The sequence below is a fragment of the Anguilla rostrata genome, chromosome 1 (genome assembly GCF_018555375.3).
Source record: "Anguilla rostrata isolate EN2019 chromosome 1, ASM1855537v3, whole genome shotgun sequence".
Taxonomy (NCBI): domain Eukaryota; kingdom Metazoa; phylum Chordata; class Actinopteri; order Anguilliformes; family Anguillidae; genus Anguilla; species Anguilla rostrata.
This window is the reverse complement of record NC_057933.1, coordinates 50,781,665-50,798,536: the sequence shown is the minus strand read 5'-3', so window position 1 is coordinate 50,798,536 and position 16,872 is coordinate 50,781,665. Positions and strand designations below refer to the sequence as shown.

Here is a 16,872-nt window from a genome sequence, read left to right as displayed (position 1 = left end):
TGCTAGCCCAAATCGAGGGTCACTTTGTAGCGTCACTCAGAAAATCAATCAAATGCTTCTTTACAGCGACGGAGCTGAGGGCCGTCTCAGAGCCAGCCGTCTGAGAAGAGTCACTAGGGATGAGCGCCATTTCCGCCGGGCAGAACCGAGGAAACGGCCTCACGGCTGAAGCCGCCTGATCGAGCCCCTGAGGAAAACCTCTCGTCTCAATCCGTGTTATAAAAACAAAATGGCCGAAATTCTGTCAAAACACACCAATTTCCGTTCTCATGAATATGCAATGCTGTCGTTGGGTTCCAGGATGGAAAGAAAGTATTTTCTCTTTTCATCCAAATACCACAGAATAAGGGAAGGGAACACAAACAAATAACTGCATGGCAGATATGACAAACACCGCCATGTCATGAAATCAGTGCACAACTGGAAAGGAAAGTCGTGCAACGCATTATGTTGAAAGTACGGGCCAGTAAATAATACTTTTTTCCTCAGCCTATATCGAGTTTTGCAAACTCTACTAATGCGAAAATTCTGATCGTCTCGCAAGGTGTTCCGTGGAAAACTACACACCCTGAGTCTTCAGGTCAAGGGAAATTCATGTGGCACCAGGCTGAATCCACGAGCAGAGATTTTTGGTTCACCTGGGGTCTCACCTATGCACAGTTTGACGATCTAGAACATTCCGCCCTGTTCTCCTCAACTCCTCATGCTTCACGTTATGATGCTCTCTTCACCACCTCCATGGAGCAATGCGTCCAATAACAGGCCCCAGTCATCCTGCAGGGTTTGCTTTTGTTACGGCAGCTCACTGTGACACGGAATTCCCCCGCCCCCGGCACCACCTCCCAAACCCCCGCCTGGCAGAGGTTTCCCCTGAACCCAGACGGCATCGCAGAACCCTGCACCTCTGACGCTCTCTGCCTAGTTCATCTTTCACCCGTTTTCTTAAAGGCAACGGGGAAAAAGAAGCCACAAACACCAGAGGCCCAGCAATGAGCCCTTTGTTTACCGGGGAAAGCAGAAGTACGCATGTGTAATGCGGATACTGCCAGTACTTTCAATGAACTGTAATCATCTTGCCACAAACCTACATTGGTATTATCTGATTTCCAAACTATTCCACTAGTGAAAATTATTTAATCTGAGCCCTGGGACTGTCCCCGTCTCCTACGTTAAAACCAGACAAATAGTCTGGGAGATGTACCGGGCCCTGCGTTTCCATGGAGCTTTTCAGCAACTGTCGGCAATAAAGAATCAGCGTGCTCTGGTCGGCAACAGAAATAGATCAGGGAAAGTACAGTGCATTTGAACAGAGCCTCAAGTAATACACTGGGAGGCGTTGCCCACTTTAACTACAGAATATGCGCAGACAGATTTATCACGCTTTGCACAATAAATCAGAAAATGTGTTATGACATGAATCCATACATTGGGATACAGAACCCTGGGCAACCGGCTGGCTGCTGGACTGCAATCAATAAATAGTTTACTGAAGCATTTGTAGACTTCAGTGATACTATTTCATAAAATTAAAGACAGATTATGTCATCTACACTTAAAAGACTCTTATTGGCCAAGTCATTTTCTCTACTGCAGAATACGAGGTCTACAAACGATAGTGGCCCAGCACATTATTTGAGGACTACAGATGAAACTACAAATGAAGACAGTACGAAATAGCGAATGACATCTCTGCATCAATCAAAGAGGATATCAGGATTATAAAAGCTAATGATTCATTTTGTTCCTAAAACACAGCGGTTTTTCAGACACAGAGCGCAGCCGCATTGCTGGTGATTTACAGGGTTTGGCGCGGCCCCGTCACAGAGAAAACAGATCATAAAAAGAGTAATTTACGCTCGCACTTGAAAGGCTTTTACTGAACCGAGGCTTTCGAGAGAAGTCTCAATCAAGAAGGCTGCTTATCTGCGACACAAAGACCCGTTATGCCTGAGTGCGGTTGACGCATTTAATTTGTAAAACAGGGACCCCACATTTGTGAATTCTTGGCCTGTCCGGCTTTCAAAACGCAGACCGGAGTTTAGCCCCACTACACGATCCATCCTTACTCCTACATCCCGTAATCCTCGTCTGAATCGTTAGCGGTGAAGCGCTTACCAGAACGCGGAAGAAGTAGAGGTACTCGGCAGCCCCGGAGTAGTTCCCACACTCGTACTGGAACTTGGCGTATCTGTAGAGGGTGTCCAGGTACTCCTGGCGAAACTGTCAGGAGAAAATAGTCCAAAACGTCAGTTTACGGGCTAGACTGCAGGAATAGAACGATTCATACTGACAGAAAAAAAAACAATATTGGCAAACAAGTCTGAACAGTTGCAAGAATAAATATGTGACCTCTCTTATTTATTCTTACGAGTGAAGTTTGACACAGAATGCCTTTTTTTCGGCACAAGAGAAGGGGCCTTCCCAGGGACTGACGCTCAGCAGTGAGTGCATGGCTCCGTGAATACTACCATTTTGGAGGTTTATATCTGAGGGAAGAGCTCGACGGTCGCTCGAACAATGGCTCCTCAGAGTATGACAACAAATTGGGTAAACTGCTGCTTCTTGAATGTCGGCATGTGATGTCATCTTGAACCGATCGTTTTTTTTTTCGTACCCCAAGGGCTGTGACAGGCATTATTAAAGACAGTCCTTCCCCTACGGACAAGGACCCCTGCCCTGTTGTGGGGGTGCACTGAGGACAGAGCGCAGGTCAGTAGTCTGTCGAGCTGGGAGGGGAGCGGCGGGGAAGTGCGACACCGAACATACACTTCCCGCATTTTTGTGGCCGGGCCCACGGGTCTCAGACTGTTCCGTTTATTCTTACCAATCCACCACAGAATGTAAATGTCTACAGAATTCTACAGCCCGTGGAAACCCTCAAATGAGCTAAGGTTTGGGAAGTCATTTAGCGTCCCCCGCCGCCTTACAGCATTCAGTTCACAAAGAAGTCAAGCGAAACACTGGAGCACACACACAGACAGATAACGAGACGTCAGCAAAGTGCAACTCACACTGTGCTTCTCGGCCAGATAGTCAAACAGCATTCGTCCGTCTCTGAAAAAAGAAGACATCTGTTAGCAGCTCTTCTAAAATGACGAGTAACTGATTAGCCAGTAAGTTTATGATGGCTTAATACACTTTCATTTTTTCCTTATGTTTAATTTCCATGAAACACTGCAGCCCTGGAAACAAACAGGTCATGTTCCATAAAAACACATTCCTGTTTTTCAAAGATGTCCTTAAACAGCACAATGAACACACGTTGAAAAATGAACAGGTGCTTCAGTACAAAGCTATTGAGAAGATAGAGTGGAAACAGGGATCCAAGATGCAAAGAAATAGCAGAACCATTAAAATGGATCAAGAGTTGCCGTGCTCTGCCGGTAACTCTATCTCTGAAAAGTCAAGGCTGGCATGCGACTGATAGGCCTTCAAAATCGGGTCCGGTAAGCCGGTTTGATTTTACAAAGGAAAGGCCTCTCCGCCCTCAAAATTGATGCTTGAGAGCAAATCATCGTAAACAGACCATCCAACCAGGAGAACAGCAATTATATTGACTTTCACCATTTCCTAATATTTTTTTATATATACATTTTTTTTGTTTTAAATAAGGCTCAATAACAAACTGCCTTCCTGACATGATATGGGGGAGTTAAGACCAACTGCTGACCATGTGACTGCCCTGCCAACCCACGTGCAGTGGCAGTTGATGAATGAGTTCGGGGCTGGTAACCAAGCTCGCCACAAGACCATCTCTCTCAAATGTGGCTAGCCTCTAATGAAAAAGGAGCGGGGGGACTCGATCTCGGAAGGAGGCGAGTTGACTTTTTTTGTGGGGCGTTCAAAGGATGTTTATAAAAGCACTCTTGACTACTCTGTATTTACGCCATTATATTGCCCTCCGACATATGCTGCCATTTTGGGGAAGATTAATCTCCGTTAATGGCTGCAGTAAAGGACTTGAACAATGTGTTTCTCTCCACCAGCGCACCCCCCCCCCCAGCCCCTCCGCCCCGCCCCGGCCGCGATTTATTGCCGCTGATGTAAGCCTGGGTTAAACGCTGGATTACATCTTTACTTTGTCAACTCTCACCGCCTCCCGGCTTGGGCCTAATGAGCCGCAGGCCTGTGGGGGAGAGAGGCCCTCCTGTCAGAGGCGACTGTGCGTGAACGCCGGGCTCTGGAGATCAACAGGTAACAGTTCGGGTGGAGAGGTCTAGCCCCCCATAACCCTCCCTCTCTCCCTGCTCCCCTCAGCAACACTGATCCTCAGATGGATGAGCCTCATCTCAGACATCAAGGTTGACTCCTGCTGGCCAACAATCTCTGCTGTTTGTGGGAGGCTGGGAGCAATTGGACTTATTTGGAATGCCATCAATGAAGATGAATACCGTTTAAAGGTCTATGGGGGAGGTGGAGAGGACATTGCTACGTTTATATGTAGAAACTCTGTAAGCTCATCAGGGCACCACTAAAAGCAATTTAAACTGGGGTCAATCAATCAAGTGTGGCAAAATTGGAACAGCTTTCCAGAAGACTCTTGGGGTGCACAAGACCAGGCATGACACAGTCCTATTTCCTCCCAAAAGCCAGGGTTCTCACCCTGTGACCCAAGTTTCAGATTAATGAAGGCCATTCACTTTCCCTAGCAATGCCAAACATGATCGTTATAGTGGATGGTGTTTTTTCTTTCACTGAGAGGACGATAGTCTAGGACAGGCATCTCACACTTGGCTCCTAGTGGGTCACAGTGACAGCTGGTTTTAGAGCATTTCAGTAATCAAATCATGATATGCTAAATAGTGCACACACCTTGTTTTCACGAACTGGCTACTGACTGAAAGAAAAACAAAAATATTGCAGACATTGCAGCCCTCCAGGTCCGGAGTTTGAGATCCCCGGTCTAGACAGTAAGTAAAATGACAAGCTCAGATAGGCTTAATAGACTGTTCTAGTCATCAAAAAATCTTAGGGTCCAAAGCTCTTTCAACCTGCACAGTGCCCCCCCAGAAAAAAATAAAAAAACAAGCTTTTTCTTAATTCATTGACCAAGTCCATATTGAGAGTGAATAAAGCATGAAATTAGAATTAAAGCACAGTCAAGCAATTGGAAGCAGAGCCAAAATCTAAAAGCCACAACTTTGCTCATAGCCATATTAAAGACTGGCAGGAAGGAAATGCTTTTTCTACAGTGAGCTTGTATGTAGAACCCCACCTACCAAGAGGGTACCAATTGCAAAAAAAAGAAAATGTGTTGTAAGGTCTTTGTTAGGTGCACGTATTCCATGATAATATAGTCATGCTGCCCTCAACCCAGTTTAAAATCCAGAGTGGCTCAGTGCAGAATAATCCACACAGGTGAACATCCCGGTACCTTGAATAGAGATTTTGTTAAAAATCCAAATTTCAGTTTCTACATTCATCGAGTAGTCTCCTTACATCCAGCTGGTTTTTATGTACACATGCTCCATTTTATCATTCCAAAGAGAGCTTTTTCCCCCAAATGTACAGGAGTTAACAGGCAAAAATTGCATGCTCAAAACCACCTCACACTCTTGCGACTAATCCCATCGGTAGGATGTATTTTATGGCTTATATGAAAATGTTGTTTGTAAGAAATGACAGATTCAGGCACACACTTAAATACACCTGATTACCTGAAATACACACTTACAGGCTGCATTTTCAATTGTACATTTCGGATATGGAAACAAAACTAAAATAAGCAACAGTTATTTGGGTTCCCAGCAAGCTTGACGCTAACAAGCACTGCGCAATTTACAAGCAAAGTTAATAAGTGTTGTCTTTGTTATGATTACATTGATTTTTTTCTAAATTCAGTTAAAAATTTGTTTATGCAATTTGAACAAGGAGAACCTTACTACAAGAAACAAAAATGAATTACCTGCCAATGGGTCACCATAATTCTGAAAGCTGTCACACTTGAGCGCATGAAATGTAAACTTCAAGTGTCTGCGATTACATTCATGGAAATCTCAGAATTTTAAAAGGCTTAGGGTTTAACAGATTGCATGCAAGATGGTGGCAGAATTAAGAAATAAACCTTGCTCATACAGTTACAATAAATCCGTTTGAATACGCACATGATTGGTTAATTCTGTTGTAAGTAAAATAATGGGAGAAATGACAAAACTACATAACACACTAGTTTCAAACCATATTTAAAGTACCTCAGAATTCAATAGAACAAACCTTTTCAGTAAAAGTGCACCCCAATCACACATCTATCATATCCCAACGTAAGTCACCCAAGCGGCGGGGCCTAGTGCGTGGGGGGGGGGGTGTAACTTAAGCCACTCAAGAAAGGATCAGACACAATGTTACTTAAGGCAAAATGACATTTCCAGACCTGCCAACCTTGGGAAAATATTTTGAGTACCACAATAGTCAGTGTAATGCTTAGTTCACACACATTCGCACCACTTCGCTTTGCACACGACAGTCTGCAAGAGACACACACACACACACAAGCCTTTCTTCATAATTCTAGTTTTGACTGTAGAAGTGATCAGGCAAAATTGTATAATTTGACCTGATTCTAAAATATCACTTGCACTGCACTGGGCTATATTATGATATACTTGCAAGTCAAACGTTTGAGTACACCTGCTTAAACCCATTTTTTTCATGATTAGCATTTCATTATATGATATGTGTGCTTATACAAACTGATAACTATAAGTGAATTGCATTTAATTATTTAATAAAAATAGAAATAATTTATATTGTATATTGAAAATGGAAAGATGTTACAAGTATTTACAGAAACTTATGTTGTAATGTAAAAAAAAAAAAAAACTTGTACAACACTCAGTTATGAATAAAACCAAGTTTCTGTTCATGATTTCCATTTTTATTTAATAATTAAATAATTGAATCAGCTGATATAGGCACATATCATATAGGGCTAATGAAAAAAAGTAGGAATGTAGGCCTTTGTAACTAGAGGTTTAGCTAAATTATTACATGAAGCTCCTTGGTGGCTAATGTCAAAATCATAAATGCACATTGTGCAAAATGCATGGTGCGCAGGTTTTGCGGGGCGGAGGTACAGCCATTGCTCCTGATATTTTGCTCCAACAGTGTGTGCGCGATTCAATGTTAGAACAGGGAGTCTCTGTGGCGTTTGAGTTACTGCAGCTAAATAATTCCATCAGTTATTCACACCGTAGCCGTCTTGTAACGAGGCTAAATCGTATGCGAGCTACTACTACTACGGCTAACTATATACACAAATTTCTCATTAGGATATACCTCTTGAAATGCATCATCACGTGAAGTTACCGAACATGTTTTAATGTTTTGTATGTTAACATTACGGTCACATTTTTGTGCTTGATTATTACTCTCCCACTTCTCATTTTACCTCAGCAATACAGCGTTACGCCTCAGTGGATAATAAAGTACCGCTGCGTATCAGTGGATGTTGAGTGGGTCGGGGAGGGGGGGGGGGGGGTTTGCATACCGAAAAAATGTTCGGTATTATTTTGTATTGATTGATTGTTTTCCATAATTAAATTAGAATTTTTTTTTTTTTTTGCACATAGTTTCACTTGGCATTTCGTACATGCGTATTTTGACCAAGAATTGCGTGGTTGGTACACAAAATGTGTGCAGGTTGGCAGGTCTGCATTTCATAAACCTTAACTGACTAAGGTTCAAATTTTCATTATTAAAAAGTTTTGAAAATGCTATACTTAAAGGGTATGTTTTGCAGAGACCTAAAGGGCATTTTAAGACCTACGGGAAGTAAAAGTGGTTTGGATTTAAGCAACAGGGTACTGACCAATACAAATTTGGTATTTCAGATTCAAGGGGAAAAAAATTTCAATAAAATTATTATTATTAAAATTATTATATTATCAATAAAACCCAGTATTACCACTACAGGGTAGGAATGTAGTCAGATATTTCAGATATGTAGATTTGTGTGCATTGTTTCATGTCCACAAGTTATGAAACAAACCGATACAGGCTAAAATTACTGGATGAACACACTGGGAACCTTGAACATGATCTGATGCTCACTCTATGGTTCTTAAGGGAAGGGTTTTGATTAGCCACAAGTTGCGTTATGGTCCAATAAAAGATATTAAAGCATGGGTTGCATAAAAAGAAAAATATTCAAAAACAGTTCTTCCCAAAAATACACTGAGTGTTGACAGACTGCTACTATGTTCAAACCTCATGGGTCGCTCAAAATTAGATTAACTTAGATTTGAGAAGCATAACGAGAAGTCTGCTGAATATCTTTTGAAATTGTTCAAATCCAAACTTATAAGAAAGGTCCTTGATTGGTTTGCTGGTTTTCTTTTCTAGACTAATGTTATCTATCTGTACCAAAGCAAGGGCAGAGGCTACATTCAGTCAACTATTTTAATCAAGGCAAAGTCAGCACTGACATAATAGCTTTAAAAAAGGTTTACCACAGCATTCTGTGTCATTAGTCTTCTGTAAGTTTACACAGAACCAAAACACATCATCAGGTGAGTCTGAACCAAAATGTACTTATTGTTTGATCGCGACCCAACATAAAATGCAGCTCTTTCCTCAATTAAATACATTTAGGGCCTTTCAACCAATCTGAAGAACTCCATACCTAGAAGCTGTGAAAATGATTACTACTGTAAAACACACGTTGTCCATAATAAGAAAACAACAAGAAAGAAATCAAAGTGACTGGCTGCACACAAAACAACAGAAAACAGACATTTATCCAACAAACAGCTATAAGGAGACTACAGTACACTCGTTATGTATTTCTAAAGAAAATCTGAATAATGTAACAATGACAAATGACTGGATGCGACAGCTTGACATTAGTTGAAATTCAGATAGCAAACACGCATCCAGTTAAGAATCATTAGCACACAGGCAAAAAGAAAAACTGAATACCTGGACACTGCCTTGCAGTGTTCTTTTATTCAGTGACATAAGTGAGGTTTTGACTATTGTGGGCACTGTGACGTAGACCGCAACGGCTAACTGCAACACCACTGTAAATAAAAGAGCGCTGCCCGGAATCACAGGGAGGTACACGTGTATTCCCTTGCATCATACCAGAGCTCAGCCTGTCCTATCCGGTCACAGTACTGCGAGACCTACCATCTCCCACAGTCACAGACGCGCTCACCTGGTGGACTGCATCTGCCTCGTGGTCTCTGGGTCTTCAAACATCTTGACGATGGGCTCGGTCTCAGACTGCAGCTGCTTCAGCTGGGCCACAACCGTGGTCCTCTTCTCTCTCAGGGCTGAAGATAGGAAAAATATAGGAAAAATAATCTATCCTCCACTTATAAAAGGGCATACAACTCTTAAACGACACCTGTCCCTAACTTCCGCATAAGATTTGAGAGGGAGCAGACAAGCGCGATGTCAGCCGCTGCTTCTTTTCACACTGCAGTTCACAAGTCTGAGGACGACACTTCCCGTGCAGCTCAGCAGAAGAACTTTCAGGCATCAGATCAACTAGCGTGGACTGCTGGTGAACAATGAGACACTGACCTCCCGGCAAAATGAAAGCCTAAAATCCCTGGGCAATGCTGGATCCAACTGTGCGTCCCTAGCGTGGCTGCCGGTCCCAGTCTGCACTGGCGCAATCAGGATTCAATACCAGGCCATGGGGCCCACACATGCTAGAACAGTGCCTTAACAGGATGAGCCTCACAAAGGGTGTAACTGTTCCAATATCTATAGGAAACATGCTGGCTGCGAGATCCCTGCCTATTCCAAGGCATGCTCAAAAGGGAAAAGCTACCCACCTCACCTGCAACACAGCAATTTTCAGTTTTCAAGAGAAATGAAAGTATACAGAGCGGAACTCAGTGGCTCCCAATCCATACACTAATGTAATTCTACTAAAGACCTGGAATGGCTCAATACTGGGATGGACAGAGTGCATTAATCATATTCCTCCACTGGGAAGAAACACAAGAAAATGTATGCTCACAGTGTGGAATTTCCTTGTCAGGGAACAGGTTTTTGTACACATCCATGGCGAAGTCCACCATGTTGGTGTCGCTGAGAAGATCCAGCTTGCCATGTAGGAGTTCCTTCTCATTGTAGATCTGGAACACAGAATGGAACAGGAGGGGAGATTAATGGGCCATGAGTGTCCAGCAGACACACATTACAAGAAATGTCTGGAGGGCGGGGAACCTTCCCAGGATGCTAGCCAGGACGTTCAAAGGCAGTCTGAGTGTACTAAATAGTCTGATGGGAAGTAGCAGGCCAAGGAAATAACTTCCATGAACTAGGACAGACCTCAGCGCTCAAGTTACTAATAAGCACCACTGGGCAATGTCATGACAGCCTCATTTGTCTTAAACACTGCTAAATTGATTCTGTTAAAGACTACCAATCATATTACAGGAAATATGGTTGCTGGTGAGAAGTAGCATCACCATCATACAATTGCATGTTCAGCAAATTTGGATCACTTAGTTTAAAATGTAGGGCGTGACTATTCTGAAAGTAACACATCAATATACCTTGTGTATACCTCAACATACCTGAATTAAAAACCTTCTGTATACCATTGCTTGAAAATATTATTCTATTTATGTTTAAAGCCAACTGACACAATTTCACTTAGTAACAAATGACCAGTGCCATAAATGCGCTATAACTGGTTGAAAAGGCCCTCAAAGATAAGTCAGCGAACAAGAACAAAATGACTTCATTCAGTGGAACCATGTTTTGACTGTCACTAGATTAAGCGACCCCACCACTTAATTATCATTACATTACATTTATTTGGCAGACGCTTTTATCCAAAGCGACGTACAAAAAGTGCATTTCATGCATTTCATACTAAACACAGGTTCAGTAAGATACAATACTTATTTTGTACAGCTATTTCTAGCCAAGAACACAGTTTAGTTCACACAGTGAACCCTAATCAGACCTAACCTCTGCAAAGCCAACTAGGCAGAAGAATAAGCTACAGTATTGGGACAAATAGCTACAAATTACCAAAAAGTGCTGGGATGGGGCAACATGTAAAAAGTGTCATGAACAAAAAAAAAGGGGGGGGGGGGGGGGATTTAGAGTGAAATACACAGCGTGGTGGTGGTTAGTCTAGGTATAGTCTGAAGAGATGAGTCTTCAGGCCACAGCGGAAGATGGGTAGTGAGGGGGAGGTTCGGAGAGGGACGGGGAATCAAACTTGACGAGCAATAATTCTGGCCACTTTTCCAGATTGCAGCCATCGAAATTGCGACCATTTTGGTCGCATATGCTCCCGAAATTTAATCTGTGCGACCTCAAATTATAATTAGGAGCATTTGTGCGAGTGCAAATAATTGTACTGGTGCAACCTTTTTTTTTTCCAGTCGAACGTCCCTTTCTCTGTACATTCGCTAGTTAGTACACTCAGTATGTGCCTTGTGAGCTGACAGTGACCATTCTAACTAATCAAACGTGAGCTTGACATTCTTACCTTTAATGCTGATTTTAGATTGGTTAATATTAGCCTTCAATCACTCCCCTTTCGCAGCACTCCACTGTCACGCGACACAGAGAGCTAACGCATTAACTAATGTTACCTGAAGACAAAAGTTTATGATCAATTTATTAACGTTACCTAAGTAACTAGCTAAATTGGTAACGTTAGCTAGCGTTATCAAAAACTAAAATGAAAAATCGTTGACAAACACAGAGCGGAAGTTAATTTGGGGCCAAGCGCATAATTGGCAATGCACGTGCGTCTGATGAAAGCGTCTATACACCAAGTTAAGTATATTTTTATGACATCATTTTCCTACACATTGATTCACTGGGGTCTCCAACCTGCAATATGCTCTTTAAGTGTGAGAGTTTAACTAAGCACGGAGCCACACTAAATTTAAACCAATGCTGTTTCTTATGGAAAAGAACGGCATTGACATTAACATGACTTATGCCAACGACAAGTCATGTGCCAACATCATCGGTGTAATTGCAGATACCAAGATATTGCGTAAAGCCCCAGTGGGGGCCTACCATGCTTTTTTAAGGCTACTTTCACCATTTTATGTTACATGTAATATTGTTGTTTTTATCAATAAAAAATCTATTAAATATATTGTTGGTGCTCCTTACATTTTGGTGGGTGCTCCTAAATTTTTGCTGGTGCTCCTAACTTTTTGAAGTTGGGAGCACCAGTGCTACCAAGTAAAAAAGTTAATTTTGAGCCCTGAGATTGGCAAAGCCAGATTTTAAATGCATTTACCTATAATTGGCACCGTGAAAGAAAGGAGAGGAGTGAGTGACAACTGTCAGTCAGGCTGCCGAGTGAGCAGACAGTGCCAGGCAGCCACCATTTCCCCAAGTGCCTTCCCACAAGACAGAGAGGCACAGTGTGGAAGTAGCGGGGCGAGAACAGGCCTTCACATACACTGGCTAGGTGTAACTGCTTTTCTCACCAACAGCCATAGGTGATCGTTTTCACGAGCTCATACGTTCATTCAGCAATGCCTTCAATACCATTTGCATTTGTCTGTAGATCTCTAAATGAGGCTTCAATTCATGAGCAAGGGGATATACTGAGCAGGGGATTTATATACAAATAAATGTGACATAACTCACATATGCAAATAAGCATCATCTAAGAACAAATCTGAAACTTAGCAGCCACTTTTTGTGAGAAACAGGTAGTAACAATAGATTTATTCAAGTATGATGGCTGATCATTAAAAAACCATCCACAGCACAGTAAGTTCCTTTTCTTTTGTCTGCAGGGAGGATTTTTTATTAAGCTTTAATTTCCTAATAGCTTTTTTTTTGAATAATTAAAAATTAAATGAAGAATAATATGCCTTAAAATTCTTTATTATTATTGTTTAGAAATTTTATCAAATGTTATTTTTGTTTTGATTTAATGATAAAGAAGCAAGTCTTGCAGGCCTTTCCTTTTCCTTCACCCAAACCCTCACAAAAAAGGGAGAACATGTATTTCATGAACGGAGTCACCGAATCCTGACTCGGAGACCAGGGTTTAAACGGAACTGCGGATTTGGAGAGCAGCTACACGACTAATACAGGTATATAAAAAGGAAGCATGGTGACAACGATCAGTTTAAAAAATTGCATATCAACCGTGATAATTACTAAATTACTATAAAGTATAGTAAACAGATAAAGCAGAACATTATTTTTATTTAATACATTCGTGATTTTATAAGAATGGACAGCCCATGGAAATAATTAGTTTGAACTACGTTTGCTACGGTTCTCTGTAACTTGCAATTTCGGTTCTATGATATTTGGCAATGTTTTAATATGCACTGCAGCTAAACGCTTCGTTTTGATGTTATATAGTTTTAGCTAAGCACTTGATTGATTCATATTTCACCTTCAATGTGGCGTTTCTCCATTTAATGCGTTACAAAATGTCTATTACGGAATTTTTAACAATGATGTATCGTTTTCAATTGTCTATCTCGTCCCCATCTATTTACCTAGAATTCTGTTGGGCATCATTTGCATCAATACATAATTGTTATCAACAATTAAACGGGGAAAATCTAATTAACACATTGATATAGATTGTATTTACAATTATATATTAGGGGTCACCAAATTCGTACTGAACATGTAATTGTCCACTGCTACTTAGCCACATAACAGTTCAATTACGTCCGACTCGTTAGCTGATATGTAGCTAGCACTGTGTCGTTTTGTAAGCTTTAAACCATAACTATTTCAGTCATAGCTAGTTTGGAGTATTAAATACACTTTATTCTCAATCTTAAAAATTACTTCGCGTTTTATTACTTACGTTAACCAACAAGTCACTGTCCAAAACTTATTACAATCACGGTTTAACGCTGCGCTACTAGCCATGTTGGATCACATCTGCTAACTACCTAACTGGCTGTCTGACTAATTGTGATTTTTGGAAGGGTGTCTTGTGAGTAACTTTACAGAGGTTTAGCGAGGATGCATTCCCTTATAACGTCTTAAGAATGATTTTCCGAACAAACGCATCTCTAACGTTCGCATCCAAAGTGACAGCATGGACAAAATGAACAGCAGTTGATGGATATGTTATGTATGAATCAGATAAATGTGTTCATAGTAGCGGGTCTATTTACAAGCTGATCAGCCATTTCATCTAAGCAGTTAGCGACTACTGCAATTTTTTAGTTGAATAATTTTAAACAGAATTTATTGCCTCTTCTCGAACCAGCTAGCTAGCAGGACATGCCAGATAAAGCTCCATCATGCTAATGTTTGCTAGGCCAAAAAAGCACATACCGGTAGCTAGCTAGGCCTAGTCACAAATGGCTCTGTTCGTATCTAGCGTTTGCTAGCCTGATAGCTAAATGCACGTGGCTTCAAAATCCCAAAAAAATACGTTTAACAAAACTCCCATAATTTTAAAAACGTAAGAAATTAATACATTAAGTAACACATACATACCTCTTTAACAGAGAGGAATTCCAACAAAGGAAAAACAAGATGTCGGTCTAGAAAATGCGCGATTTTGGTGGTTAGATCGTACTCCGCCATCTTTAGAAGAGGAAAGGGGGACTATTGGAAAAAAAAAACTTTATTAACACAGCACATTCGCTGTGAGGATTAGAAGCGATTTGTGAACCGTGCCAGGAAGGCTTTAAGTCTTTTACAAGGAAAGATCGTATTGTGTTTAAATTTTTAGATGATTGTTTTTTATTTTTTATTTATTTAATTTTTAAAAATAATACTATATCAAGTGTCTAAAATTCAGTATGTAATCACAGATTATAACATTTAAGTAGTATTGATTTGTTACATGCATTTATGCACCCTCAACAAAGTGACAAGGTGGAATTATACCCTTTCAGTCATAATTCTTAATACACTTTTTAAGTCTATTCTTTCAGAAGGTACCAGTTTAAAATAGTTTATTGTTAGCACACTTGCCTAAGGAAGTAGAACACTGAGGGTTTTTTTTTTTCCAAATGGAAAAAGTAGCATGGTTGCACTGTAAGCTTTTCATAACTCCTATAATTTCAGCACAGAGTTGATACAATGAAACATTTCATTTATAAAGAGAGTCATCTGCCAAGAGAACTTGTTGAATTTTTAAACATTGGGATTGTTCCAGGGCCCACTGACATTTCTCCAGCAGACAAAGTATCAAGGAGAGTTCACAAAGACTAGATGCCATGACCTCACTCTGGAATACAGATATAAACAATAAATGTTTGAAATAAAAGCAGGGTTTTGAATATACCAAAAAGCTTCATGAATGTGAAAGACCCTTAACAAAAAATATGATTAGAATAATTGTTTTGCTACTTATTTGTATAAATTCTTGCACCTCAGCAAAAATACACACCCTTGCCCTTCTCTTTAATTCAAACCATCTCATAAAGATGCCCATGTGTTGGCCATACCCAGCTGCAAAGAGCCAATATCAGCTTCCAAATGGTCCATTTCTAATAGGTTCCACTAGCCCCCTTGTTTGCTTGACAACCTCGCAGCACTGTCCTGCACATTCAAACAATTTTCCCCTTGTTGCCATGGGACTTACCATCTGACATCAGGTAGAAATGAGTCATAAGCACTCATAGGTCACCGTGGCGATTTCTGTTTTACTGGGTGCCTCTGATGCAGCCAGTGCTGGCTTGGTGACAGTGCCCTGTCAAACTGTTAACATGCGGGAAAAACATTCATATGCAGGGCGGAGAAGAGCTGAAGACTCTGTTCTCACTGCTCTGTTTTTAAAACTGAAAAACAATAAGGTCAGAGAGGACACTGACAACAGAGATTTATTTCTTTTATATCTTTTGCTTTCTATTTTACTATTTGACTGGGTTCATATTCCCAAGATACTTGTATTGATGTGCACTATAACATTCTCCCCATGGCTTCTTTCAGATTATTTGCTGAAAGTTGACTTGAACTCGAACCTTTTTTGCTTCTAGAATTTGAGACCATAATTTCATGCTTACTTTACAACGGTGTGCGCCAGTTTTCGCAGTGAATTTAAATGTGAAGGATAGTTATTTGCAAACCAATGAAAACATTGCCCAGTGTGTCTTTTTGCGGAGTAATCAACATTGGGCCACAGTCTGTTCCAGTGATCCAGAGGTACTGTGTATGAACATGTTAAACGTGTTCCAGAACAAGTAAATAGTTTACCTTCTATGTTTTTTTTGTGTGTGTGTTTTTGTTATTGAAATAACTGTTTCTTACTGTTACACAGGATAATTTTTAACTGATTATTCATTGCTTAATATGAGATTACTATAAACACGTGTTATAGAATTAATATGCAAACAAAATAATTAGTGGATTAAAATATCTAACAGATGAAATTAGAAGGTTTATTTCTTTCAGTATTTGTTGACATAAAAACCATGTGTGCACCATTAAGACTCAAGGTAATTTTCATATGGAAAAAACCATTCATTTGACCTCATAATCCTGGAGTGTGGAATTAGTTTCCTTCCACTACTGACCAAAGTGCAGTCAACAGGTTGACAAATATGGCTCATGGTGTTGCCTTTGAGTTTAATGGAAATACCATATACAAGTGATTATATTTCCACTGAATTCTTTCCTTAATATATCCACTAAAAAGCATCCATCTTTGATAGCACAATATTCCTTTTGAATATGATATTTTTCAATATAAATACAATAAAGCATGCCTCATCACTGAAGCACTGGCAGAATTTTCTGGAAAACGAATACTAAGGCAAGTATTCAAGATGCAGCCAATAAATAAAATACAACCATAGGTTAAATACCACAACTAATTCTTAATTGACAAGGAATCTCGTATTTGAAATTCTAATTTTGTGGCCCAATTGCTTTGGTTTCTCTTATTTCAACCAGCTAATCATTGTAATGAAGGAGCTCCTGGGATCAGATGATAGG

At 40.5% G+C, this 16,872-nt stretch overlaps 1 protein-coding gene across 1 annotated transcript in view; it reads right to left on the bottom strand.

The window, feature by feature from the left end:
- The window catches only part of eif3ea (eukaryotic translation initiation factor 3, subunit E, a), a 46,180-nt gene extending 31,595 nt beyond the window's left edge, over positions 1 to 14,585 (bottom strand). Inside the window, exons 1-5 of the mRNA XM_064341068.1 lie at positions 14,425 to 14,585; positions 9,971 to 10,088; positions 9,155 to 9,272; positions 3,012 to 3,054; positions 2,116 to 2,220 (exon numbers count right to left, since the gene is read on the bottom strand). Coding sequence (XP_064197138.1) covers positions 2,116 to 2,220; positions 3,012 to 3,054; positions 9,155 to 9,272; positions 9,971 to 10,088; positions 14,425 to 14,514 — 474 coding nt within the window. The 5' untranslated portion in view covers positions 14,515 to 14,585. The remainder of the gene's footprint in view (positions 1 to 2,115; positions 2,221 to 3,011; positions 3,055 to 9,154; positions 9,273 to 9,970; positions 10,089 to 14,424) is intronic.
- Between the last annotated feature and the right edge of the window lie 2,287 nt (positions 14,586 to 16,872).